The sequence below is a fragment of the Sminthopsis crassicaudata genome, chromosome 3 (genome assembly GCF_048593235.1).
Source record: "Sminthopsis crassicaudata isolate SCR6 chromosome 3, ASM4859323v1, whole genome shotgun sequence".
Lineage (NCBI taxonomy): Eukaryota > Metazoa > Chordata > Mammalia > Dasyuromorphia > Dasyuridae > Sminthopsis > Sminthopsis crassicaudata.
In genome coordinates this window covers 612,813,499-612,841,150 of record NC_133619.1, presented here as the reverse complement: position 1 = coordinate 612,841,150, position 27,652 = coordinate 612,813,499, and the positions used below count along the sequence as shown (strand labels likewise).

The 27,652-nt window shown below is 42.6% G+C and overlaps 1 protein-coding gene across 1 annotated transcript in view; it reads right to left on the bottom strand.

Moving 5' to 3' along the window:
- Nucleotides 1-27,652, bottom strand: part of UBR4 (ubiquitin protein ligase E3 component n-recognin 4) — a 138,928-nt gene that overhangs the window by 4,371 nt on the left and 106,905 nt on the right. The window contains exons 92-106 of the mRNA XM_074302562.1: nucleotides 26,066-26,153; nucleotides 24,474-24,601; nucleotides 21,887-21,994; nucleotides 20,815-20,934; nucleotides 19,818-20,008; nucleotides 19,315-19,488; nucleotides 18,634-18,733; nucleotides 16,748-16,966; nucleotides 15,470-15,583; nucleotides 14,614-14,756; nucleotides 12,449-12,574; nucleotides 11,521-11,715; nucleotides 9,227-9,451; nucleotides 4,584-4,674; nucleotides 2,352-2,514 (exon numbers count right to left, since the gene is read on the bottom strand). Of these exons, the coding sequence (XP_074158663.1) occupies nucleotides 2,352-2,514; nucleotides 4,584-4,674; nucleotides 9,227-9,451; nucleotides 11,521-11,715; nucleotides 12,449-12,574; nucleotides 14,614-14,756; nucleotides 15,470-15,583; nucleotides 16,748-16,966; nucleotides 18,634-18,733; nucleotides 19,315-19,488; nucleotides 19,818-20,008; nucleotides 20,815-20,934; nucleotides 21,887-21,994; nucleotides 24,474-24,601; nucleotides 26,066-26,153 (2,185 nt within the window). The remainder of the gene's footprint in view (nucleotides 1-2,351; nucleotides 2,515-4,583; nucleotides 4,675-9,226; nucleotides 9,452-11,520; nucleotides 11,716-12,448; nucleotides 12,575-14,613; nucleotides 14,757-15,469; nucleotides 15,584-16,747; nucleotides 16,967-18,633; nucleotides 18,734-19,314; nucleotides 19,489-19,817; nucleotides 20,009-20,814; nucleotides 20,935-21,886; nucleotides 21,995-24,473; nucleotides 24,602-26,065; nucleotides 26,154-27,652) is intronic.

Sequence of the window (27,652 nt, the reverse complement as noted above, 5' to 3'; positions counted from 1 at the left end):
AATGCTGCCTGGGGGACTTCTGGCAAGTCACTGAAAGTTTCTGGACGGCTGGGTCTATAAAAGGAGAGGGCCAGATCAGAAAACTTCTTTTCATTTCTTTCCAGCTCTAACTCTGTGATCCCAATTTAACAGCAATTCACATTCCTAGAATGCTTTAAAACTAAAAAAGTGTTGTTTTTTTAAAAGCCATCATAAGGGGACATGAGGATTATCATTCCCATTTTGCCTCCTCGGTTAGCCAGGGCCACTCAGAATCCCAGGTCTCTGAACTACAGAGCTATTCATGAGACAGCCCCACTCATTTCCTGAGTTTCCCTTTCTCCATGGACAAAAACAATGATATTCTGACCTGAATCAATAGAATGACTTCAAGCAAGTGTCCTTTCTGGGCCTCAGATTCCCCCACCTATAAGAAATGAGGGTGACTGAACCCCAGTGGTACCCAGGGTCTTGGGGACTTCACCACTTTCTCCATCCGGAGCTTGCTGCAAGCCAGAGTCCTGACTTGGATGAACATTCACAGGTTCCCCCCCATCATCCATGAGGGGTCATAATGCTGACACCTGGGAAAGGGCATTCTCTTGCCTAGTGGAATGCTACACATTATGCCTTTGTGGCTTCTTCCCAGCTAAGTGAGAAGCCTGTGGGGCACACAGGAGCAGCTGGTTTCCAGAACTATTCCCACCTACAGGACCCTCTGGACAAGTCTGGCTTCTTTCTAAACCCCAGTTTGCTCAGCTGTCTAATGTAGATAATGCTGCCCTCACTACTTGCTTCAGAAGAGAGTTGTCAAGCAGCTGAGGCCTTTATAACTTCGAAAGGACTGTACAAATAGGAACGACTGTACTCCCAGAGCTCAGATGCTCAGCAAAAGGATCAAGTTCATCACCTTCAACTTCCTCCACCAAGTGAAGATTCTGCCACAAGATAGCAGAGACAGAGGAACTCCTAGCTCCAAGGAGAGTAAAGAAAGCAGGAGGATGGGAGAGCTTAGCTCCACAGAGCAGCTTCCATTCACATGCTAATTTGGCAGGCCATCACAAAAGCAGGATTGGGCCCAGAAGGGGGATGGCATCTCCACAAATCTTCCAGAATTTGCCAGGGAGAGCCGGTGACAGCAGGAACTCAGAGACTCCTTCCTATGTTTCCTTAAACAAATGCCTTTGAATAGATGACTCTTGGTTCTGGCCTGGTGATTTGAAGGCTTAGGTGATGACCTTTAAAGCAGAATTCTGAAACAGAGGTTATAACTGTTTCCCCTAAACAGATCTTCCTTCTAATCTTACTGTTTCTCTCTTACTAATCTTACAGTTTCTGACTCTTCCTCATCTTTCATTCATTCATTTAATTTTTTTGTTTGTTTGTTTTTGTTTTTGAGGCTGGGGTTAAGTGACTTGCCCCGGGTCACACATCCAGGAAGTGTTAAGTGTCTGAGACCAGATTTGAACTCAGGTCCTCCTGAATTCAAGGCTGGTGCTCTATCCACTGAGCCACCTAACCGCCCCTTCTTTCATTCATTTATAAGTAAGAGCAATGGAGATATACATACACCCCATGAATTCTACTGTGATAATATCACTATTGTCTGCTTCCCTCTTTTCTATGTCCATGATCATCACTTCAGCAGAGGCCCTCATTCCTACATTTGCTTCCTAACAGATCTCCCACCTCCTTCAGTTCTATCCTTCCCTGTCTGTGAGATCCATATCCCATATGCAGGAAAACATGGGTTCAAATCCCACCTCTAACAATTCTTTCCTGTGTGCTCTTGGGTAATTCAGTCAGCCTGTGCCTCAGGTGATCTCGTTCAGGCACACCTACTATGTGACAAAGTACTTACAGAGTCCTCAGCATAGCATCATTCTCCATTCCAAAGTACTGAATGGTCCCTTAATACTCCTGAGGACACCTCAAACTTCTTGGCCACACACTACATCCTGGGTTCCCTTTCTCTCTCTAGCCTCACCACATCTTACTCTTCTGCCAAAGCCTAACAGGATTACGCTTTATCCCTTTAACACGCCCATGTCCCTGCACTTTTGCTCTTTACCTGTGATGACCTCTCCTTTTCATCCTTTAAGGCCCAATTTGTATTGGCCTCCTCCAGGAAGCTCCCCCAACTCCCTGGAAGACTGTTCCCTTGCACCTCACAAGCACTCTGTTCTGAAACTCTTGAACGCACTCACAGTAGAAGACTACTAGGCTCTGTAGCAGGGAAGGATGGCTTACCTCAACACCTGCCCTGATCCTTGACATACAGTAAGGATCAAAAGGTGCATCAACACTAGGAGTAATAATACCTTACTTTGTGAAGGGATTTATAAGTGAATGAATAAAAGGGTGACACTGACCAGCCACATCTACGAATTCTGAGAATGTTTCCACAGGCATGAACTCCTCTTGGAACGTTTTCAGGGCCTTGTCTGCGGCTTCATAGATGGGCATGTCATTGTGGCGGATAAACTCAGCTAGAGAGCAGGACCAGCCTCCCTCCGTGTTACTGGTAGGCACCTTCTGCAAGAACCAACAGGAGATGGGATCAGGAACAAACATGACTCAAGCTCAGGTTGATTTTTCCTTAGGACAATCCAGTTATTTCACTCGCTTGGACAAATATACCACCTGCTATAAACATCAAAGCAATAGCTGGAGGACTTTTTTTTTTTTTGCTTTCAAGAACAACAAAACCCTAATTCATTCTGTTCCTAATAACCCGTTATTAGGTGCTGTCTCACCTCAACCAGTGTTCTTACCTAGGTGAGGAGAGGGGGGAAAGGGGAGATGGGACTGCCAGGCAAGCCATTACAAGTGAGCAGCCTTTCCTCCTCTAGAATACTTCATCCCTGTACTTCCAAAGGCATTGCTTCATTCAGCCTGGGAAAACAAAGTGCTTGAAAAGCAGAAAGGGGGCCCATAGTCTTAACTGGCCTGATCTCACAGATCTCACAGGTGGAGGGGCACTAGAAGCCAGATCATCTGGGTTTTAGCTATATCTCTCTTGAGCTATGTGACTGCAGAAAAATCACTCAGACTCTCTGGCCCTCTGTAAAGTCACAACAGCTCTGCTTGCACGGACCATCTATCCCCCTGGGCTATTTATTGCACCAGGAAGCACTAAGTATGAGTTACTTATTCATCATTTAATTTTAACACTCAAAGGGACTTTAGAGATCATTTTATAGATAGTAAACTGAGGACAAGACAGAGGAAATCAGTTGCCTAAAGTTACAAAGCCATGCCATGCTGTTCCTGTCCCATGGGTTTGAAAGGAGCTTAAGCTCTGACTAGAGCTATAAAACTTCCAAGTGTAAAAAAGGCTTAAGAATTCTCATCAGCGAAATTGAAACTATATCCACTCATACGAAAGAATGTTCCAAATCACTACTGATCAGAGAAATGCAAATTAAGACAATTCTGAGATACCACTACACACCTGTCAGATTGGCTAAGATGACAGGAACAAATAATGATGAATGTTAGAGGGGATGTGGGAAAACTGGGACACTGATGCATTGTTGGTGGAGCTGTGAAAGAATCTGGCCATTTTGGAGAGCAATTTGGAACTATGCCCAAAAAGTTATCAAACTGTGCATACCCTTTGACCCAGCAGTGCTACTACTGGGCTTATATTCCAAAGAAATACTAAAGAGGGGAAAGGGACCTGTGTGTGCCAAAATGTTTGTGGCAGCTCTTTTCATAGTGGCTAGAAACTGGAAAATGAATGGATGTCCATCAATTGGAGAATGGTTGGGTAAATTATAGTATATGAAGGTTTTGGAATATTATTGTTCTGTAAGAAATGACCAGCAGGATGATTTCAGAAAGGTTTGGAAAGACTTACATCAACTGATGCTGAGTGAAATGAGCAGAACCAGAAGATCACTATACACTTCAACGACAATACTGTATGAAGATATATTCTGATGGAAGTGGATATCTTCAACATAAAGAAGATCCAACTCACTTCCAGTTGATCAATGATGGACAGAAACAACTAAACCCAGAGAAGGAACACTGGGAATTGAATGTAAACTGTTAGCACTACTCTCTATCTACCCAGGTTACTTATACCTTCGGAATCCAGTTCTTAATGTGCAACAAGAAAATTGGATTCACACACATATATTGTGTCTAGGTTATATTGTAACACATGTAAAATGTATGGCATTGCCTGTCGTCTAGGGGAGGGAGTAGAGGGAGGGAGGGGTACATTTGGAAAAATTAATACAAGGGATAATGTTATAAAAAAAATTGCTCATGCATATGTACTGTCAAAAAAATTTTTATAATTATAAAATTAATAAAAAAAAGAATTGTCATCAGCATCACAAAATAGCAAGGCTTTATGCAAAAACACAGCATGAACATTAAAGTAGCGAAAGCTTCCTTGAGAAACTGAGTGAGGAGCAAGGAAAGGGGCCATCCTTCAAAAAGGAATGAAGAGGGGGATTCTTCCCCAGTTTAAGACACCTTGGGTTCCTGAGAACAGAATATTAGGAGGAGGAAGAGAAGAAGAGGGAAGAAAGCCAGCAGTCCTCGGATTGAGTTGTCTGGCTCACCAAAGGCTGCTTAGCCTTTCTTACCTTAAACATGTTGTAAATGAGATCGACTAGGGCCCAGAAGAGAAGTGCGGAACGATAGGCTGAGTAGTCCTTCACAGACTTATCTGTCAGTCTGGGAGGAGACAAGAAAGTGAGTTATCGGTAGTATCGCTGATGCCTCAGAACGGGCTGTCCCAGGTGTCCCAGACTTCTAGCTGAACTAATTAACATTCCCCAAAGTAGAGCTCTGTATGACCTGAGCACAAGCGGCCTATGGACATCACTGAGGAAGGACAGGGCCAGGCCTTGATCAGTGCTGTTCTGGGATCCACAAAACAGAACCGATCCCACCAGATCCTGAGCACAACAGGCAGACCCTTTCTGGCCAATCCACAGGAGATCATGGTCAAGAATCTCCCAGGCAAGGAAGCAAAGGGACAGTTAAGATTTTCACTAATGGAAGGAATCACAGTATTAGTGATAATGATATTTCATTCTATTGAAGTGGAGAGCTGCCCAACACAAACTCCAGGGCCAATCATCAAAATACTGGAATCTTATTTTTGAGCGACTAGGTCACTGCTATCATCAACTGAAAAACAATGCAATCCACATCCACAGGGACTCCTGATATGACCAGCAATTACATATAATAATATAACACCTCTTCTCTAGAAGCATGTTTTTATGAGCTATACAAAAAGCTTATCTCGTGGAATATGGAAACAGATCTTCCTCTCACCTCCCTGATCCCCTTAGTTTTAGAGAAGTGCCTCCACTGCTTGGCTGTAGCAGACCTGATGGGATTGAAGGCTCTGATTGGGCCCCATTCTCAATCAAGAAGAGAGCTCAAGAGTCTCAAGAGACCTGGCTTCAGATGCCACTTCTGCCACTCATTTACCAATGTGACATTGGGCAAGTGTGTTCCCCTCCCAATATCTTGTTTTCCTTGTCTGCAAAACGAGGTAGTTGGATTAGATTGTTATTAATTTAGGGCTAAAAGGTAGCTCAAGAATATCCTAGTACAACCCTCTCATTGTACAGATAAAGAAACTGGCCCATTTCCCTCCCCCTACTTTTTTGGAGAGCAATGAGAGTAAGGACGGCAGGGTTGGGGTGAATGGGGCTTTCAAGGTGAGTGGAACAATATAATTCACCAAATACATACCAGGTCAAAAACAGAACGGAATTGACAAATCACAAGACAGGGTGTCCTGGTACCACCCTAACACCTTTTAAATCCTAGGATAATCCTGATGCTCTTTACCACACCCCTTAGTCTCCAACTAGCTTCAGCCTTAGCTAATCCGGTGATTCAGTTCAGTCTCTTCCTTGGAAAACAAGGACTCAGCTTCTGAGAACCCCTGTAACCTTCTCTTAAAAAAAACACCTTGTTCTAGTAAAGATCATAGTGGGACCACCAGAGCAGAACCCAAAAGCCCTGCTCTAGAGATACAAAAGCATCTGTGTAGGGCTCCAGTGGACCGTGCCAGGTTCCTGGTTTGGAGACAATCTTAATACTGGAAATAATACAAAGCAGAGATTGGATGATCACCTTCTCAAGGATGGCATCAAGGGCATGCCTTAATGGTATGGAAATAGTATGGACTAAGTGCCATCTTAAGTGTCTTCTTAGAGCTTTTGGGTAGCCTATAATTTTGAAATTTTGTGATAACTAAAGATGAAGTTTCAAAAAATATATAAGTTTTTTGTTTAAATTTTTGTTAAGTTTTTCTCAATTAATTTCTAAGTAAGTGGAATAAGTCAACAGAAAAGCTAAAGCACATTTAGCTAGATAGGATGGTAAATTCTCTGCTTCTTCTAACACCAATTATCCAACTGAGCACTCATTCCCCTTCCTTTTTTGCAGTGGGAAACTTTTTTTGCTGCTTTCTAAGGCTAAATTCATTGAGAGTCAGGGGCCTTGTATGATAATAATGATCTACTTTGGCAACTCTCTGTGTGTTTCACTTGCTATGATGTGTGGCCAGCCACAGACATCTGCAAGAGCTTTGAAATTGTATAGATGAAAATTTATGTATTTGGACAGTAAGGGGAAGAGAAAAGAATATGCATTTCTATAGCATCTATGATGTGCCAGGCATTGTACTGAGCAGCCAAGGGGAAGGGAAGAGGCAGAATAGAAGAATGTGAGCTAGGTCCCATCACTAAGAAGTTTATTTCTGAATCTTCCTTGCACAAACAATAATAGTCAAAAACACACATCTATTTCTACTTCTATGCATCTATAGCTATTTCTTTCCATTTATTATGCAGAATTTAGAACAAAGGCAACAACAGAAAGGATGAGTCTCCACAGTAACTAACACAGTTCCTTCCTTACAGGGGTCTTTATTACTTATACTGACCCAGTCTCATCAATAATAATTCTGCCCATTTCTCCCAGACCACTTACAGCTTTGTATTGTTCTCCTTGGCTGCCTTGCTTTAGTAAGCAGAAATCTTGGGTGGCTCTACCCGACTTAATTATTTAAAGCCAATTAGTAAAGGTGACTAAATTGCTACAGAGAAATGGCAACTCAGAGTGTGGCTAATGCAGGATTTCCTAATTGGGCTGCAACCAAATCATCTTTTCTCTAACTGGTTTGGATGGTAATGGACTCTAGCTCCTTAATTGAATTCAAACAGGCCCTTGTGGGCTAAGATCACATGCTTGCTCTCCAGAGCCAGAACCAAATAAACAATCACCACATTTTCTATTAATGCAAGTAGAGTTTTATCAGTAGCCCAGTATTCTTAGCTTAATCTGATTCCAGGTTTCAGGCAGCAAATTAACTATTAATAATTTGGTCTTAGACTCTTGGGAAATACTGGAAAAATGGGAGAGGCTCAGCGTCCTAAGATCACAGAATGTTAGATCTGGAGAGTATTACAGCTTATTTACTTGGAATTTACTCTTTCCAAAGAGTGTTTCTAGGGGAACTTTCCATTAGGTCCAACTTATAGAAGCTTAATAGCAACTGGCCTGATTCTACCTGAAATTTTCCATGAGGGGATAGAATGGTTACCAGAGAGAGCCTTGAAATGGTCACTCAGAGCCTGACTGAGTTCTGGCTCTACCACTCTTGCCCAAGGTTTGGACCAAGGTTACTTCACCCTCTCTGGTCCCAGTTTCTCGATCTATAAACTGGACAGGTCTAGAGGTCTCTTAAAGACCAGCTATTTTAAGAGTTAGGGGATAGTAAAGTATGTGGAGTAAACTCTGACTTTTTGACAGGGAAAGGACAGAGCTGGAAAAAGAAAAGGGATCTCACCAGCTCCCACTGGTTCAATTTTCACCTTCTTTCAGATGATTCCCATATCCATTAATCCAGTCTTAGTGTTTCTCCAGAACTACAAATTCACGTTATCAACTCCCTCTAAGTCTTTACCCCTCAGTTTCTCCATAACAGAGCTTGTTAATGTTCTGCTAAGAGCACCACTCTTCCCAATCCCCCAGGTTTGCAGCCTTGATCCCCAGACAAAACCAATTATCTTACTAAATCTTGTTTCTATTTTCCCAACTCTCAAATATATCTCTTTGCTCCCCACTCACGTAGCTGCCATACTAATTTAGGTTTTTGTTGCCTCTCAATAACCTCCTCATTGGTCTTCCTGCCTCAAGTCTCTCCCCACTACAATTCTTCCAATACTCAATACCAGTGATTTTCTTTGCGTAGGTCTGACTAGATCTCACACACACACACACATGCATGCCATCAACTCTGGTGGCTCTCTCATAATACCTCCAAGACCACAAATAAAGTCCTTTGTTTGGCACTTAAAACAACCTGGGCCCTTTCCACCTCTTCCTACAGTGAATCTTGCTTCACATTCTCTAGATCCCACTATATTGAGCTTACAATCGATCCTTTCCTATAATATGTCTGGAATGTTCTTCCTCTCAACATCTGATTCTCAGGATACCCTGGCTTCTTTAAAACTCAGCTGAAATGCCACTTCCCCCAGGGGGCCTTTCTGGTTCCTCTTAGCTACTAGGGTTTCTCCATCTCTTCTATATTTACCAGTTCTGATTTACACAGATTGTCTCCTCTCCCCCATTATCAGAAAATAAGATCACTAAGGGATCATTTTTGACATTTTTAAAAAACATTCCCCAAACTTAGTATGGTGACTGGTATGTAATAAGCACTTAAAAATGCATGCTGATTGAATGGCCTAATGGCAAAGTAATTCTATCCCAAGATGCTGAATTTACTCCTCTATCAGAAAAGGAAGATCCAAGTTTTCCCTCTTCTGAATTCTTCTAGTTTTATGCATGAAGATGAATGAGTTCTAATAGAATCCTGATTAGGGCTCCCTGCTGTTCCCCACTTGTGGGGAACCTACTTGGATGGCTTAAACTTCACAAGTGACTTTTCAGTTACTTAAAAACAGCATCACAGAAGGAAATGAACTGGGACTTTGGGGGATAAAAGCCAACTGTGGACTTTTGGGGGTAAAAGCCGACTGTCAGGCATGGACATTAACCTCAATGTGAATGAATTTGGCTGACAGGACAAGAAAGGGTTAACATCAGCTACAGAGTCAAATAAACATTCCTTCACTTAGTACATACATGTTGCTAAGCAACTCTTAAATACTGGGAGAATACACTAGTCAAGACCACAAGGCAGCCACTTCATAAAGGAACAAAGGAGAAAGGCAAGGCTGGGACTACTGACCTGCTGGCTCCCCCTGGCGACACTGCTCGGGCTTGGGAGATCACCAAGAGCCTCCGAAGGATCTCCACTCGGATGGCTCTCCATCTCTCTGGGGGCAAGATGTGGAGGGCCAAAACAGTGTAGTAGTGGGGCCCATCCACCTCAAAGGCACTCTCTACCCACTTTTCCTTGGGCTGTTCTAAAAAGCTCTGCAAGTTCTTCTCTTCTCGGGAAGTTGCCCTGGTTCTGTAATAAAAAGAACCCCCCCCCCCAAAAAAATGTATATGAAACCAGAGGCCCACCACAGCATCCCTCTTTTCACTTCCTTGAGGTTTTTCTCAGATTAGCTGATATTGTGCCCCCAACCCTGTCCACCAGTCCTCCATGTCTTTACATGACTTATTCCCAAGTTTAGGGTATAATTTTATCAGTATAGTGAAGTATTTTCTTTTTTCTTTAGGTAAAGACAAGCTCTTCTCTACATCCAACACTGCTCCTACCTCCCTACTCTGCCCTTCTACACCAACATTTCAGAATCAGGTGTGCAGGAGGAAGGCAATTTTGAATTGAGCCTGAGAAAGTGGCCTAAGGGAAACTGGGAGAGGGAAGGCAAGAGAAACACAGTTTCCTTCCCTTACTTTTCAGACAATGGGCAAGGATATAATTATAGAATGTGGGAATTGGAAGGGCCCTAAGAACAGTATATTATAACGTCTGACCTGAACAAAACTCTTAACACAGATGTGTCAGTGCTGAAGGAGGGCCTGAAACCAAGAATTCTAGAGATAAAAAGGGGAATTTAGAGATTGTGTGGTCTAAACTCTGTTTTCCACAAAGAGAAATGCTGGTGGGGTGCCAGGCTGTGCCTTTATGGGCTGGTTTAACTGTATAGGACAGTATGGAATAAAAAGCTGTTTCTCTGGAACAGGGAATGCTTTCTAGCCCTGGCCCTCATACATGAGGACCTCAATTATCACTGAATGGCGTCATAACCTATTACAATGGAAGGGTTTTTCCTCAGTGCAAATCTAACTGGCAAAAGGCAAGATATGCAGTAGCTGAGAGAGCAGGCCTTGGAGATAGGCAGAACCTAGCAGGTTCAAAAGGGCCACTGCTGACATATACTTATTGATCATGTAACTTCAGACCAGGCACTTCCTCTATCAGTGGTCTGGGTCAGAGATGGTAAGCATAAATGCAGCAAGAGCCAGGACCAGATTAAAATGTAATTGGGAAACATTAAAAATAAATAAATAAAAATATAACAGAGCACCAACAGCTGACAGCCAAGTCATTGTGCTGTCAGTAAGACAGGCCTGTGGCCCACCACTCTGCAGTGCCAAGGGGTCTGTCCTCACCTGGAGTTCAGTCACTTATCTGGCTTCTGAGGAATTAAACCCAGGCATCTGGGCATCAACTGAGCCCCCAATGAATGACATAAACAAAGCTATCTGGGCTCTAAAACTGAATCCCTTCCTCAGTAACCTTACAAAATGGAAGCTGTGTCAGATCAAGGAAAAATGAGGGAAAAACTTCCACCAAACAAAAAGCAGAACCAAAGTAATGAATGGGACCTGAGTCCCCCAAGGCAGCATGAAGAAATGGAAAGTTCATTGAGTCCTGTGCTGCCCATCTTGATACTGCATTCAAAAGTGAACCTGCCCATGTGCTTTCTATTTCTAAATGAAGAATGGGTGACAAGATCAGACCTTGCTTTTATGAGAAAATGAGAGGGACAATGACAGTGTGAGGCAAAACTTAAACAAGCAAAGGCTATCCTCTCACCTAAGCTGAACTTAGGGGGACTGTCAAGTCTGTGGACACACTGTCACCCCAGCAGATGTGAGGTATTCATTCCCTCTGGGTTTTGTCTTCTCTGCCCTTCTAAACATTCCTTAGAGCATTTTCAGATGTCAACCTTCCTGCTCTATAATCCAGGTCTTTTCTCCTAGCTGCCTTCCCATTTGGATGATATTTCCAGGTGATCTCTAACCCTGTCACCTGGCCTCCCAGACTTTCCCAGACAGACTTGGGCAAATAGACACACACAGCCCAAGCAGCCTGGGAGGGAGATGGAGGCAAAAGCCATGACTATTTCTCTTGAATGAGTGAGTCCTCGGTCAGGCAGCTGGCAGCCATTTTCTGCTCTGCCCTTGGCTGATGCCTGGCAGCCACAGAGAAAGCAAGGACAGGGTTCGCTTTCCCTGGTACTGACAGTCACATCTCAGAGGGATGTGGCCTCCCCATAGGATCATCAAACAAAAACTGGGGAAAGAGGAAGAGAGTGGCTGGGTGGGTTGGAAGGGGATACTGACGTGTTCAGGACATAAAGCACGGTGTGAATGATGTACGGGATTAGGTGTATGTTGCTCTCTCTGCCGCCACCTCCTGTGTCTACACTGAATGACTGTTCCATGGCAAAACGGAGGAAGAGTAACTTGATGTCATGAACATTAAGTTGATAAGTAGGCTCTCGCTGTCCCGTGCACTCCTGGAGGTACGTGTTATGTCTGAGAAGAGCAAAAGGAAAGATTAGGAAAAGAAATGTAAACATTAACTCCTTATTTAAAAGGCTATCACTCCACTTTTGCAAATCCAATTGCAAGAGGACTCTTTTCCTACCACCTCCTACTGGGCCCAGGGCAGGTCTCCTCAGCCTATAGGCCAAAAAATGATTCAGATGGATCAAATGACCAAAGACTTGCAAGTGAAAGGGGAACTAGAAAGCACACAAGGGACATGAAAATTTCACTTTTTTATTATGGATTTTCAACTAAGATCCATACTCAACTAAGTAGAGACCTAGAGCAATGCAAGAGGAAATGGGCCACTTTCTTGAAAGATAAATTTCTACAGGATACAGACATTCTCTCACCTGAAATTAGACAATAACTAAGGTCCCTTCTAGTTCCAAATCCTACATTCCCATAAAAGGATATAGGTCTCACTCCTTCTACCCTAGGAGTATTCTCCAAATTTCTAACCCAACTCTTTTCCGGGTTTTCATACTAGGAATTCCCACTTCATCCTTTTGTCTTTAGAAATAAAGCTTCTGACTAAGCAGGCAAAGAGATGTAGTTTCCTCCTGACACCAGTGACAGGTAATGGGACGTGGGTCTTGGCATGGCAAAACTACCAAGTTTTATCTCCACGTTTGCCCTGAAGAGAGATAATTGCTTCTTGCGGATCCCCTCCTTACAACCCAGGAATCCCCCAGCAGATGACCAAAAGCTCAAGACTCACCTTGCCAAGCAAGTGGCAAAAGCGGACTCTGGGACGTGGGGTCCCCAGACCGGGAGGAGTCCATTGCACTTGGTGTTAGCGTTCTGAAGGGCTGCACTCTCCCATTCTTCTCGCCCTCGGGCCAATCTATGGAGATAAGGGAGGACAACAGAATGCTGGGACCTGTCTCACCAAGTGGGCTCCAGCTGTAGTTTCATGCTGTCCCTCAAACAGGGCAGTCTCCAAAGAAGGTAGGGAATGTTCTCCATAGAGGCTGCTAATGGAAGTCACTAATGGCACTCCCTAGAGGCCCATTTTTCAGCCACACTACCTCAAGTGCACAAGTGTTGAGGCCTGGCTCTCCTATAGCGCTACATGTATGTGTGTATAAATATGTTTTTATCTCCCTACTGTTAGCAAGTTTGGCTGCTGGACAAGACAATTCACTTCTCTGAGACTTATTTCCCTCCTCTGTAGAAATGAATATAGTTATCCATGTACCATGTATTAATTGTGATCATGAAGAAAGTATTTTGTAGAGCATAAAACGCTATATGAGGTTTGATGCAGATTCAGAAAGAACTTCTTGCTCTACACTAGGTAGTGGACTCCAAGTCAGGGCTGGCTCAGAAGGCAACACAGGGTAAGGTCTGGAGCCAGAGGATCTCAAATACCCTCTCACTTCTCTCCTCCTAGAACCCTTGGTTTCCTTCTAAGCTCAGCTCAAGCATTATCTTTTCCAGGAAGCCTTTCCCTACTGCTTTCTAGCCCCAGCTAGTGCTACTTTATCCCTCCAATTTACCTTGTATTTATTTTGTATCTATCTATACAGATACGTTATTTCTTCTGATAAAATGTAAACTTTTCAAGGGGAGGAACTAGTTAATGTTACTGTATCCCACCAAGGCTGAGCCCAATGCCCAGCACATGATCCTTTATAAATGCTTATTAACCGGAATTTTTTTGACTTCACAAGCAGGATATTTGACCATTGTCAATTTCAGATTCCTCCCTCTAAAAGACCTGGACCAGATGATGTTGAGTAGACTCTTTCAGTTCAAAGTCCTAGGATTCAGCAGTATTCTAAGTGCCTGATCTAGGCTACTCCCTCTCCATCTCTCAGTTAGATCAGGACATCTACCTTTTAAAATATCTCTGGTATAGTTGGCAAAGCAGACTCGGCCAAAAGTTGCTTGTATGACCAGTTTTATGCTATAAAGCTGAAGAAAATTTCCAAATATAACAAAACATGAAGACAACTGCCTTATTGGATATGCATTTACTAAGCTGGTTCCTTTGAGCAGGAAGCAGAGTTTGTCTACCCTCCCCCAAATGAGGAATGGAAAACTACTATCTCAGTGCCAGAATTCCTGATCTTGGGGACCTTGGATAACGTAGAGAGAGGTGGTACTTAGTGCACTGCTTCATAGATCAGGAAAAGAAAGCCTAGGGAAGTAAACTTATGGAACATGAGACTTTTTGAATCCCAATAAAAATGTGTACCCTTTTAATGAGTGACTGACATATTTTGGTTCAGTATAAAGAAAAATTCCCTAATAACTACAGCTATCTAAAACTCAGTGCCTTGGGAAGTAGCAGATTCCCTTCCCTAAATGTATTTAAGCAGAGTGGTTATTTAGTTGGGGTGCTGTAAAGAGTTCCTACTTGGATATGGGTTAGATTAGATGTGGAAAGAGTTCAACTTGGAGTAAGGAAAGCTAGGATCAAATCCCCAGTTCTGATGTCATTGACTCTCCATTTTCTCCTCTGTAATTATACTACCATCACCACAGGTTCGTTGTAAAGGAACTGCTTTGTAGACCTTCAAAGAGCTGAAGAGAAGTCAGTGATAATGATGAGAGGTAGCAGTGTGTGGCACAGGAGTGGAAAGGGCACTCACTGGGTAAAAAATACATCACATCCCAGTTTACTTTCCTGGGCTGCCTTTCCCTCATTTATAAAAAGGGCATGAAAATGCTTAACAACCTTTACCTCACATGCTTGATGTGATGAAGGCCCTTGGTAAAGCTTATAGTACTACAGAAAAGTGAATGGTTATGCCCACAGGCCTCCCAACCCCAGTTCCGCTGCTTCTGCTGGGTCTATGGGCCCATGGCTCTATCCCCAGGCCCTTTCCACAAGACACACAACGTGGAAGGCCAAGGAAGAAGCCTGGCGTAGCCTACCTGACAGCAGCCAAGTGGCAGTCGTAGTGGACGATGTTGAAGTGGGACACGGTGCTGTAACCCTGCTGCTTCCGGGGCTTATTCTCCAGCTCCTCCAGCGCCACCCGCTTGGTGAAGGTGTAAATGCCCAGCACCTTGGCAGGCTGTAATGGTAAAAGTAACTTAGCAACATCTATCCCAAGCCAGGGTTGCAAGGGCGGCGAGGAACAGGAGCCAGCATTCGAGGTTCCGTTGGTGACAAGAGGCCTTGCTTAGAGAACTGGACACTGATCTCCCCTGAACACAAAACATACGATAGGGGAGGGAGCACAGAACTGGTGTTCCTGTAGGATTTACACTCAGGGAGAGGCACTTTACACAGCAAGGACAGAAATAAACCTGAGTTGTCAGGGGAAGTTTTCACTCATCTGTTTGATGCCCTCTTGGAACGATTTGCTCTTCTAAGTTACACAGACAGTTCTGAAAGAGCCTGCAATATGGGGGAGATGGGAGCTACCACAGCCTTCACCCGAGAGCACATGCCCTTAAGTGGCCTATGCTCCAAGTAGAAAACCTGGGGAAAGGAGAGATTCTGTTTATCTTCCTAGATCATCTGTTTCTTTCATGTCATTAACTAGGAGGACCAAACCTATAGTTAACTTATAAGCCCTAGGACTGTGATGAGTATGAGGCAAAATAACTCCCCTGAAGGGGGATGGTCCATTCCAGCAACTGGTGGCTCCAAGCAGACCCCAAGGCCATTTTCCCAGATGAGCTGAAGCTGGTACCTCTTGTCGCACATAGCCAAGCTGCCTTTTGGAGTTACTGTCCAACCAGCCCTTCATATTCCCAATCTCTAGGATCCTCCTGGCCATACCTGGAACTTGTAGCCCTCCCTGCAGATGCAGCAGGTGAGGCCTGGCTCTTCAATTAACTCCTCCATCTGCTTCAGCAGGGCCGTCTTAGTCACAACTTGACCCTTCTCATTTGTCTGCAGAAGGAATTTCAGTCAGGATTGAGAAAGTCAAAGGGAGTTTCCACCCAGCCTGAGAAAGCAGAGGAACGGAGATGACCTCTGGCTGCTCCTGCCTCATGGAGGTATTACCCACAATCTCCAATGGGTAAAATGGGCATGGTGCAAAAAGCCCCCAAATGTGAAGACTTGCTCTGCCATTAACAATCTGTGTGACCCAAGGCAAGTGACCTCCCACTTCTTCATGTTTCAGTTTCTTCCTCTGTTACAAGAAGAAAACACGTGTACTACCTCCAACACTAGTTTGTTGGAGATCAAATGAGCTAATGTTTGTGAAGGACTTTGTCAAACTTAAAGAGTTAGACAGAGATAAGAGCAGGAAACAAACTGAGAAACACTCAGTGAGAAAACCTCCCCCCACCCTTTTTCCTCCTTGCCCAAATACTGTGAAAGGAGGAAGGATCTGCCCTGGTCTTGGGTCCTCCCCCTGCTCTGCACCTGGGAAGAGCTCAGGCCCCAGACAAGTCAAGGGGCACAACATTAGCAGGATGAACACAGAAAGAAGGGACCCATGGGAAAAGACCTGGATCTGGGTTTCAGAGACCTGGACTATTTTGAAGTAAACCCTAGAAAGTCCCACAGCAATGCTCCAAGAGGCTGTGGAGCATAGGGCAAGGAATACTCATCAGCTCTAGGACTCTGAACAATCCCTCAGTTTCCTCATTTCTAAAAGAGAAGAAGCAACATACCATCCACTTTCCAGGGTTACTATGAGGAAAAAGCTTGCCTGCCCCCAAGGCTTGGGGAGGCGGAAGCTAGCAAAAACACTGACTTTAGACCTAGAGCCCCAAGTCTGGATACAGCATTTCTGACCTTTGGATTCCTCATCTACTTTTCTCAGAGCTGTCACGTAAGCATGATGATGATGGGAACAGACACTTAAATCTGTTTAAGGTTTTTAAAACATACACTATTCTCTTTCTGGTACCCTTGAGGTACAGATGTGATGATCACCTGGTTTTTCAGAAGCAGACACCAAGGCTAACTGGCTTGTGGCCACACAACCAATAAGCATACAAGGCAGGCCCAGAGGCCAGAGCTCCTGGCACAAGTGCATACTACATAAACAGACTGGGTTATGCTGAGAGGGAGGAAGGGCTGGGGATGGTGCGGCGGCATTACCGTCATGCCCAGGGTGCCCAAGGCCTTCTGCCTCATGGCCATGGCCATACGTTTCTTCTCTGCCCGCGTCTCCTTTCGAGCTGCATCGATCTTCTTGTTCACCTCGGGGTGTTCTCGAAGTGCCTCCAACAAGTTCTCTGCCAGGGTGCCAATCCCCTCATCACTTGACACTTGTTCCAGTTTGTGCAGGTTTGTGATGGAGTCTGTACCAATGAGCACCTGCCACAAGGTTAAAGTGATACAAAAAGATACTTTTTACACAAATTCCCAAAGTTAACACACCCGGTTCTATGACTGAATTATAGGTTAAAAACAACAGAATTTAATTCCTATCCTGCTGCTGCCCCCTGCTACCTCTGGAACCTTGGAAAGCTCCCTTTCCTTCATGGGCCCCAGCAGCCTTCACTGGAAAATGAGGAAACTGGACTAGATCATCTCTTAGGTCTCAGCATGGGTTTTTTTTCCCTTCCTCTCTCCCTGCTACATTTCTCAATTTATGTGGGGAGCAGGGAAGAAAAGAGTTTTGCTGAATGATTAGACTAAAAAACGAATATATAAAACAGTATTTCCCTTTGGGAATAGAGTGCTTTTTGGGTTGAAATATTTTGATAGAACTTCACAGTGAGTATCTTAGGAGACTAGAAAAATGTAACACCTTCAGGACAAAAGAATATGTGTGGGGAGGAACAGGAAGAAATTTCTGAAACAAAGACTACACTATGTCTACATTCATAACAAAATCCCACATTTGGAATTTTTAATACTTTAGTAGGAAAATTACTATTAGCAATGGCATTTTATCATAAAAGTCCTATTCAAAGCATTAATTCGTCAAAAAACATTTATTAAGAGTTTATCATGCTCCAGGCATTATATTAGGTGCTGAGATCAGGTTGGTAAACATGGTTGAAAAGGCTTAAATAAATTAACAGCACCTTGTAGTAGCTTGTACTTCAGACAAGGAATCAGGAGTCTTTACTTCTAACCTCGGCTGAGCCACTGTGTTTATCTTGAGTAAGATACTTAAGTTGAGCTACCTTGATTTTCTCATTTACAAAAAAGGGATTTTAAACAGCATCAAAATGCATAAGGATAAATGAATTGATCTTTGTGAAATGCTTGATAAACCAAAGTTAATAATATAATTCTCTTCTCTGAAGGTGAACAAAGGGAAATGGGCTTAAACTACAGCAACAGTGATCTGGGTTACACATAATGAAGAATTCTGTCACTGTAAGCAATTCACTAAGCTGCTTACCAGAAGGGGTTACCAAGACAGGGTGTGGAACTATTTTCACCAAAGAATCCTGTTCTACAGATCTGGACCTGGACTGGTTTAGTTATAGACCTATCTGGAGGCAGAGGGATGGACCAATTAGCTCTGAAATCAGCCATATGCCTGAGATTAGTCATAATGGAACTATGGATAGATGGACAGCAAAAGGATCAGTGAACAAAAATGACCCGGCTCAAGAACACTGCCATCAGTTGGTCTCATGCTCAGGTACTGTAGAAAGAAGTGATGGTAACTCATTGGTCTTGTCAATGTCACCTGGAGAGACATATCAACTTATCTTACTTTTAAGATTATCAAGGTCTCCAGAGACAGGATTGTCTAAAGAATCCAAAGAACTTTGTCAACAGTATCTTGGGGTTCCTTGGAAAGAGAGGGAAGCTCTGGTTGACCTCTTAGTTCCTTTCTGACTAGAAAATTGTATATTCCTTCTCACCATAATTACATACAAATCACAACAAATTATATCTTGAAAATTGAGGAAAGCAAAAGGCTCACTCCACATCCCTCAGTGATCCCTGCAGAACAGAGAAGACAACTCCTGGGCTCCTTCCCTTTCTGATACAAGGAGCATAGAGCACTGGCTCCTCACCTGGGTGGAAGGGTGTTGAATGGCTAGCCCACGAAGAAGCCTTAAGATGAAGGGGAGGGCTGGGCGAGATAAAAACTTCTTCCAAATATCAGCATCCAAACTGTAAGACAAAAGGAGGTTCTCAGAATAGCAGTTCAGGAAAAAATCCCAACACCACTAATGAATCCCCCAGATTCAGCAGGAATGTGCCCTCCCTGGGCTCTGAAGTGGACTGTGTCCATCAATATCCAGTTGAACTTGGCTGCCAGAGAATGCCTGCTCTGAGGAGTCACATGATCACTGTCCTGTCAGGCTAAGGAGGCCATATCTACACAGAAACTCCCATGAGGTAACACAGGTAAAGTGCTCTGCAAACCCTAAAGCATAACATCAGTGTCACAGATCATCACCTGCTATTATTTCCTCTCCCCAAAGAACTCTGGCAGCTTTAACTCAAACTGGGATCATTTCCAGAGGGCAGAGCTTGCAGAACTTTTCTTTAAGATTAGCATAGCATTCTCTGCAGAAGTGGGGAACTATGGGGTGGCTGTGCTGAACTGCTTTTTTATTTGTTATTCTGTTATAAGGAATGACTTACTGGGAGAGGGACACGAATGGCATATCAGAAAGGAAAGTAACATAAGAACAAAAGACATCAACAGACGGAGGAAAGAAAGCTATGGCCCAAAAGGAGACCCTTACTTCTTGGCACTAGGGATGTGTTTCTTCATATAGTCCAGAGCATTCTGCGTGATTCCCTTCTGGAGGATTAGATCTTTCAGCTGGTGTCCATTGCTGTTGTTTTTAATGCCAGCAGCTATTTTGCAAAAACAGTCTAGGAAGACTTTATCATCCCCAGTGTGATCCTCATCATACCTAAGAGAGAAGATGAAAGTAGCAGGAATTAAATATTTGCTAAGGGTCTGAAACCTCAGAATCACCCAGAGCTAGAGCACAAAGAGCCCTTGGGGATCACCTAACCCAACAGTGTCATTGTACTGAAAAGGAAAGTAGAGCTAGGCAAGAGAAGAGGCTCATAGAAGGTCCCCTGAGGGTCAGCTGCTGAGCCAGGTCTTCTGACTTAGGGTGGAAGGACCCAGCAGGTAAGCTCCCAGCTACACAGTGGGTATATCACCCTCCCTGGATAGCTGCTTCAATATTCTGGGCAAAATCCTCTTCCGTTACACAAACTCAGAATGGCATACTTGTCAAAATTGCAGTATGGTTTGAATCGGTCCACCAGGATCTGCATTTTCTCCATCTCTCCAAAGGACAAATATGGGATAATTCGCAACAAGCCCTGAAGGACACTGGGATTGGAGCGCACAAAAGTGCTATTGATCTGATCCAGCAACATCACCAGCTGATCCTTGTCACCTGTCAGGAGAAGGTTGCCCTGAAACAATAACCAAGAGGGGGTAGAAAAGAGATGCCCTGTCAATGAGGCAGGAAAGATATTTTAACCCACTTTTTCCAGGCAACCAGACTTTGCTCAGTCCCACTAGAGCTTGACTGGACCCAGAAGTAGTAACCTTTACATCCCATTTCAGTAAAAATATCCTACAGGAGGCCCATGGATTAAAGGACTCAAACTCTTGGAGCTGGAAGGGATTTTAGAAGTCTTCAAGTTTCATCTATACTGGGGTAGAAATTTTCCTAGCCTTTAAAGACTTCTTATGACAAGGAGCTCGGAACTCAAGCATGGTCCACACCTGGATAAAAGAACAGTGGGATCAATCTTTGCAGCACTTCTAAATTTTCCAATACTTTCAAAGGTCTGGATACACCACTCTAACCTGATCCAAGGAAATCCCTGAGTACTAACTCTGGGGACAAAGCCACAAAACTTCAGGGAGATAGAGAAGCCTAGTGACTTCTAAGCAAAGTGATAATATTAGCAGTTTGGGTTTCCCTAAAACCAAGAGATTCAGAGCTGACCTGAACCAGTTCAACTCTTTGCAGTAAGGCAATGGTGTTACACTCAAATAGAGCCCTATGGGCAACATAATTCCTTTGAAAATCATACACTATCATTACCCATATTGTATTTCTATTTATTTTGTTAAACATTTCTCAATTACACTTTCTTCTGGTTCAGACAGTACATCCTGTAAAGCTGTCCTGCAAAGTTACTACCAAGGAAAATATCACAAGTGTTCAAATAACATTTGAGAGCTGACTGGGCCCTCCCCCAGCCCTCACCTTGTCCTCACTGAGGGGCTCGGCATTCGACTCATCCAGAATGATCTCCATGATACTTAGCACCTGCTCCGCCACAGCTGCTCCTCCACTGTCCTTGCTTTCCTGCTCAGCCACCAGGGCCTGGGGAAGGAAGATTCCATTGTTTGGAGGATAAAACCAAAGGCCCTTTACCCCACTATGCTAGCAAAACCAACTTCTTCTTGCTGCTCTTTAGTAAACCCATTCACAGAATCTCAGAGTCGGAAGGGATCACAAAGGTCATCTAATACAAATAGTACCAAAATGAAAATTCCCTTCATAACACCCTTGACAAATGGCTAGTCTCTGCCTAAAGCCTTCTAATGAGAAGGACTCCACTACCTCCCTGAGGCAGCCCATTCCATGTTTGGACAGCTCTAATTGTTAGGACAGCTCTAATCTTATATTGAGCCTAAATATGCCTCTCTGCAACTTTCAATCTAGTTCTGCCCTTTGGGGCCAAGTGGAACAAATCTAATCCCTCATCCATACAACACTCCTTCAAATATTTGAAAACAGCTACCATTTCTCTTTCCTGCTAAATGTTCTCTTCCTCAAGTCCCCTTCACAGAGCTCTAATGTACAGGATGGAGTGAAGAGGAGGAAGAAATAAAGTAGGACTGGGGAAAATGATTGTTCTCCCAGACCTTTTCTTAACTATTATGAAAGAAAGCAAAACCACATCTTGGTGATTGTTTCTAGAAGTTAAAGCTGGATTTAAGCTACATAGCTGGCTATCCTCTCATCTTGTCTTTGTGAAATTTCAGGAAGAGGAAGTATAATGCGGCACTTGGTACCACGGGGAGGAGAAAATCCTGTTTCTTCCATCTGAAGAGATAAAACAAAAGAGCTGGAAGAGAGATAGCATTTATTCTAAAAGGTTGTTTCAGAGATGAGGGAATGACCCGAGTCACAAAGTTGATCTAACAAATCAATTTAGACTGCTTCCTGCCAATATCCCCACAGAGCTGAAGAACTAGTGCATAGGGAAGTCCAACATCTCTCTCCCCTGCCCAAGGCTTTATGTGTGTAATTCCCAGTCCAGTCTCTTTACCAAGTTAAGAGTCCCCAGCATGACATTCAAAGTGTTCATCTCAAGTTTGACCAGCTGTTGCCGATTCACTTTCACCTTCACACAGTAACTGAAAAGTTTGAGCAGTACCTGCCAAGAAAAACCAGGTAAAATCTATAACACCTGAAAATGAAGAGGAGCTAAGAAATTATGAGTAGTTAAGCTGAAACAGGCTGAAATGGTCTTAAAAAAAAGTAGTGGCATGTCATGCTCTAAATAACTGTAAAATCCACCAAATACATGGAGTCAATTTACCAAAGACCATTCAATGTCTATAAAGATACTGTTATAAAATGCCTCTTAAAGAAATATAAAACAGGGGGCAGCTAGGTGGCGCAGTGGATAGAGCACCAGCCCTGAAGTCAGGAGGACCGGAGTTCAAATCTGGTCTCAGACACTTAACACTTCCTAGCTGTGTGACCCTGGGCAAGTCATTTAACCCCAGCCTCAGGAGAGGGAAAAAAAAAAAAAAAAAAAATATATATATATATATATATATATATATAAAACAATAATAAAGGGAGTTAATTCCATGCTCATGGATGGGTCTTGCCAATATAACAAAAACACAATTCTAACAAAACTAACAGATTTAGTGATGTCCTAATCACACTACTAAGGAGATATTTTACAAAGCTAGGAGAAATAATAAAATTCATTTGGAGGAACAAAAGATCTACAATAATAAGGAAATGCAAAAAAAAAAAAAAGTAGAAGCCAAAAAGGGAAAATTTCAAACTATCATAAAGTAGCAATCACCAACTTTATTTTTTCTAAAAAAAAATTAGAAAAACAGGTCAATGCTAAATACTAGACAAAGAAAAACAGGATGAAAAAACTAGAAAGCAGTATACTAGAAATTAGGTTTAGACCAACATCTTATATCAGATACCATCATAAACTAAAATACTTAATTTTTATATTAAAGATCATAACATTAACAAGTTATTTTAAATATGCTAATTTAATGTTACAACATATAATAGTTCATAACTATATTACAAATTAAGTTGATATATTAAGACACATTAAAATTTCTTATAATTATTTTCTAGAAATAAATGTTTATTGTCTCATTCCTTTCAAAGTGGGAGATGCTTCAAAAAAAAAGGACTGGCAGATCAGCTAGATGGCATAGTGGATAGAGTGTTGGTCCTGCTAAGTGGGGCAGTGGATAGAGCACCAGCTTTGAATTCAGGAGGACCCGAATTCAAATCTGGTCTCAGACACTTAACACTTCCTAGCTGTGTGACCCTGGACAAGTCACTTAACCCCAGCCTCGGGGGAAAAAAAAAAAGAGTACCTGAATTCAAATACAATCTCAGATACTTAAAAACATCTTAACTGTGTGACCCTGGGCAAATCACTTAACCCCAGCTGCCTCAGAAAAAAAACAACAAAACAAAACACCCTGGTGTTTATAAATGTATAGACCAGAGACTGACAAGACAGGACAGTCCATAGCAAAGACAGTCAGTCTTGATGTCCTGGCTACAATTGGCTGGATTCTTTATTCTTATTATTGCCTTTCAAGAAGACATGGCATTTATTGAAATCCTTGTCATCAAGTTTATTGGAATGAGAGAGGTTTGGGGGAAAGAAGAGATTGTAGATTTATAAAAATTATTTTAAAAATAATATTAAAGGTGTTTTAATTTTAATTTCTAAAAAATCAGAAGAAAAAAAATCATTTATCTTTCATAGCTTTGGCTATGAATTCTAAACCAAGTAAAAGGGAAAGGGTGTCACAGCTCCAAAGTTGAATCAAAGTGGTTATATATAGTTCTCTCCCGCTGTACCAAGGTATTATCTACAAGGAAGGTGGGGTGGAGGTGGGGAATCAGGATTGGGCTGAGGAGTAGGGAGGCACATGGAAGAGGAACTGGGAAATCAAGCCAGATTGTAGCTCTGCTCAATGGCTGGCTTCTCCATGGATCAGGGCCATCACTTCTATTCCAGCAGCTAACTGAAAAGAAACCTAACCATTAATAAACAGAACCCTAAAGTGTGGCTGCTTTGAAAAATGCCTCTATCAATTTCAACAGGGGCATATGAAAATGATGATAAAACTCATGATCCGTGGTTCCTAAATTACAGAGGGAGAAGTAAAGGGACCCAGAGTCCTTGGCAATTATCATGTGACCTAAAGAGCTCTGTATTTTGCCCAATTTTGTTATGTTACTTGTTCTCCTATCTCTGGAAGGTTCAAATGATGGAGGAAATGTTTGTGAGGGCCTTGTAAATCTTCAAAATACAATAAAACAAATGCTAATGGAATAGTTGGATAAATGCTTTAACTATAATCCTAGAGGACAAAAGCAAAAAGATTATATTACAAGAGTAAAATCCAGTTTAGGAACAATTAGCTGGGAAAAACCCAAATCAAGCAAACAACAACCAAAGATATGGGGGAAACAAGGCAAAAGATGTTTGGGGAAACTGCAGGATTCCAAAGTCTTCTCTCTGAGTTCTCCTTAGCAGAGAGAGACTAGTGACATTATGCTGCCCTCTGGAGCTAAGCTGAATTACTGTCATGTGCCACTGTGTCCACTCTCCTTCATTCACTCACCGTCAGAAGATGTCGGCCCTGTTTGAAATCCTTGATCCCAGCCAGTCTGTTGAGCATGCAATCCAAGCCCCCACACTGAGCCATCACACCTGCCATTTTATATACCTCTTCCTCATCTTCTTCTTCATCTAAAGAGAAGGGACCCAAGAAGTGATGAGGGTGAGCAAGAAAAGAGACAGAGCTAAACTAGGCTTACAGGTACTTCCATTATCCACCTAACAAGCAGAGAATTACTCAAAGGAGGTCAAGAAAGAATATTATACTCCTCTTTTCCATAGGAGAAATTAAGGTCAGAACTAATCAAAGTCAAGCCGTGTGACTCTAACCTATGCTTGTCCTCTGCTCAAAAACTTTTTTGTGCTCCCCATCACAAATAAAAGAAAAACTCACCTGGCACAGGAGGTGCTACCTGATTTTCAAGGATTCTATTTCCAACTCCCCTCCTTCATGCTCCTGACCAAAGTGGACAACTAGCTGTTTCCTAATTTCATTCCATCTTCTCCTCCCACTCTGCACTCTCCAGTCTGCCCTGATGCATTCTCTCCTTGTTACTGCAACCTGAAATTGTGCTCCTCATTCCAGGGTTGTTCCAAGGTCTTTTTCCTCAAAACTTTCCCTAATTCCTCTAGTTGAAAGTGAGCCCTCTCTAACCCTCCTTGAATTTCCTGGCAGCTTAATGGAACAGAGGATAGGACTCTGGGCCAGAAGTCAAGAAGATTCAAGTTCAAATCCTGCCTCAAGACACTTACTAGCTGTATAATTTTGGGCAAGTCACTTAACATGTTTCCTTATCTGTACCTTAAAAGATTGAGAGTGAAATGAGATGATTATAAAGTACAAAGCATAGCTTAGGCACTTAATTAATATGTTTCCTTCCTTCCTTGCAAATTTTACCTGGCTCTCCTTTATCTGTGCCTTGATCACATTCTACAATGTATCATACTAATTTCTGTTCAAGGTGTATTCCTCTCCCCTCTCCTCAAACTGAAAGCTACTTAAGGGCAAGGATGTCATTTTTTCATCTTTGTATTTCCATTGTCTAGTACAGGGTCTTGTACATAGTAAACTTTACTAAATTTTTATACCCTGAATTAATGAGAAAACAGGCATCATTAATCAGTCAACAAGCATTATTAAGCACCTACTATGCGCCAGGCACTGTGCTAAATACTGGGGATACAAAGAAAAACTACAGACAGTCCCTACTCTCAAGGAGCCCCAGCCTATTGGGGGAGACCACAAGCAAACAACTAGGTACAAACAAAAGGAAGTGGAAGGAAGACAAAAGATTAAGGAGGAATAAAAAAGGCCTCCTCTCTCCATGAGCAAGCAAAAGCAAATGAGAGCTCAATCCATGGCTGTGCCTATAAAAGCTCTTCAGTGGACTGTTTTCACCTCCTCTCTAATGATTCTGGGACAGACTGGGACTGCTTAAAATCACATTGCAAGTTTCTCCTGAGTTATAAAGTGACCCTTCCAAATTCTTGGAAAAATTCATCAAGGCATAAGGCATGGACTATCTACAAGTGGAGACCCTGTTCTCTGGCTGCAAACCCCAGGTCATTTAACAGCATTTCCTGAGACCACAATACCTGTGGTGGAGTCCAGGGACTCAATGAATTCCTCGGTGGCGTCACCCAACAAGCCCCGCATGCGATAGATGATCCTCATGGGTTCTCCCTAGGTAGAAAAAGTGGAAAAACTTCTATGACAAAATTCACTTAGACATTGCCCTCATTCTCATTGCCCCAATTCATTCTTTCATATTTATTTTATTTTCTCTCTCTCTCTCATTCTTTCTCTATCTCCCTCTCTCTCTCTCTCTCTATATATATATATATATATATATAGAGAGAGAGAGAGAGAGAGATTAGTGATGAACCAAGTTACTGCCTAACCATGAATGATATTAATTTCTTTGTGTATGCATAAATATCAATTTTATAGAATAGTTCATTTAATTAAGTGAAAACCCATTCTGTAGTTTCTTCATGGAACCAATGAATATTAGGTCCAGTGGAAAGAATGTTGGATTTGAAGCCAAGACCACCTGGGATCAAATCCCACCTCTGATACATTTTAATAGTGTGGCCATAGGCAAGTCACTTAACCCCTTTAAGCCTCAGTTTCTTCATCTGTAAAATGGAGAAAATGATACCTATAGTACCTACCTAACAGAATTGTTGGGAAGCTCAAATGAGCATACACACACACACACACACACACACACACACACACACACACACACACACACACACACGTGGGTATATATGAATAGATGTGTACAATGTACACACATATATATGATGCACCCTACAAACTTTAAGGTTCTATATAAATTGCAATTATATTCATCTTAATGTATACACATACAAAATGTATGTGTACATACATATGCCTGCAGACAAATGGCATTTCTCAGTTTCCTCTCTTATGAAATACCACATCAATGATCAGCCTCAGAGAGCAGTTGTTTTATGTAAGAAATGATCTAAAACTTCCCTTAAAATCCAACTCACTCATTCATTTCTTCAGGGAGAGGACAGGCCCCTGAAGGAAAAGTAAGAACTACCCAAGGAAGAATATGAGAGGGGAGGCTAATTAGAAGAAAGAGCTTTTTAATTAAAGACAAGCCTTCTTAAGTAATCACACACAGGAAAAGAAGTCACTAAGTCCATCCGTTGCCTAAGGAGGAAGGGGGAAGGGGGAAAGCTCCAACCACAGTCTCACAACAAGCAAGGGTTTAACTCTTTACTCTGTTTGAGCTGAAGCTGCTCCTCTGCCCAGGTCTTACAACGAAGGGTCAAGATTTAAACTTTCAGAAAGTCACAGGACTTACTGAGGCAGCTTTGGGAATGAAGAACTGATAAAGAGGGAATCTATGAGAAAGCACCAGGAAGCCTAATGTTGTGTCCTGAAGAGTGCTTCACTCTGCCTCAAATATTAACCCCTCAGGGAGGGCTGCTCAAAGGCCTGCTGTAGCTCAACAATGAATGCTAGAATAAACCTAGAAAAATAGCACATGGGAGCCTAAGGAGACAAGAGGAATCAGAACAGTTCTGAGGCAGGTTTGGAAGCATGGCTAATAAAAGCAAGGCACAGTAAAGCTGCTCCCAGCCCACAGTTCTGATGTTTCCCATCTCAGCCAGACAGGCAAAACTGAGTACAAAGCCCATGAC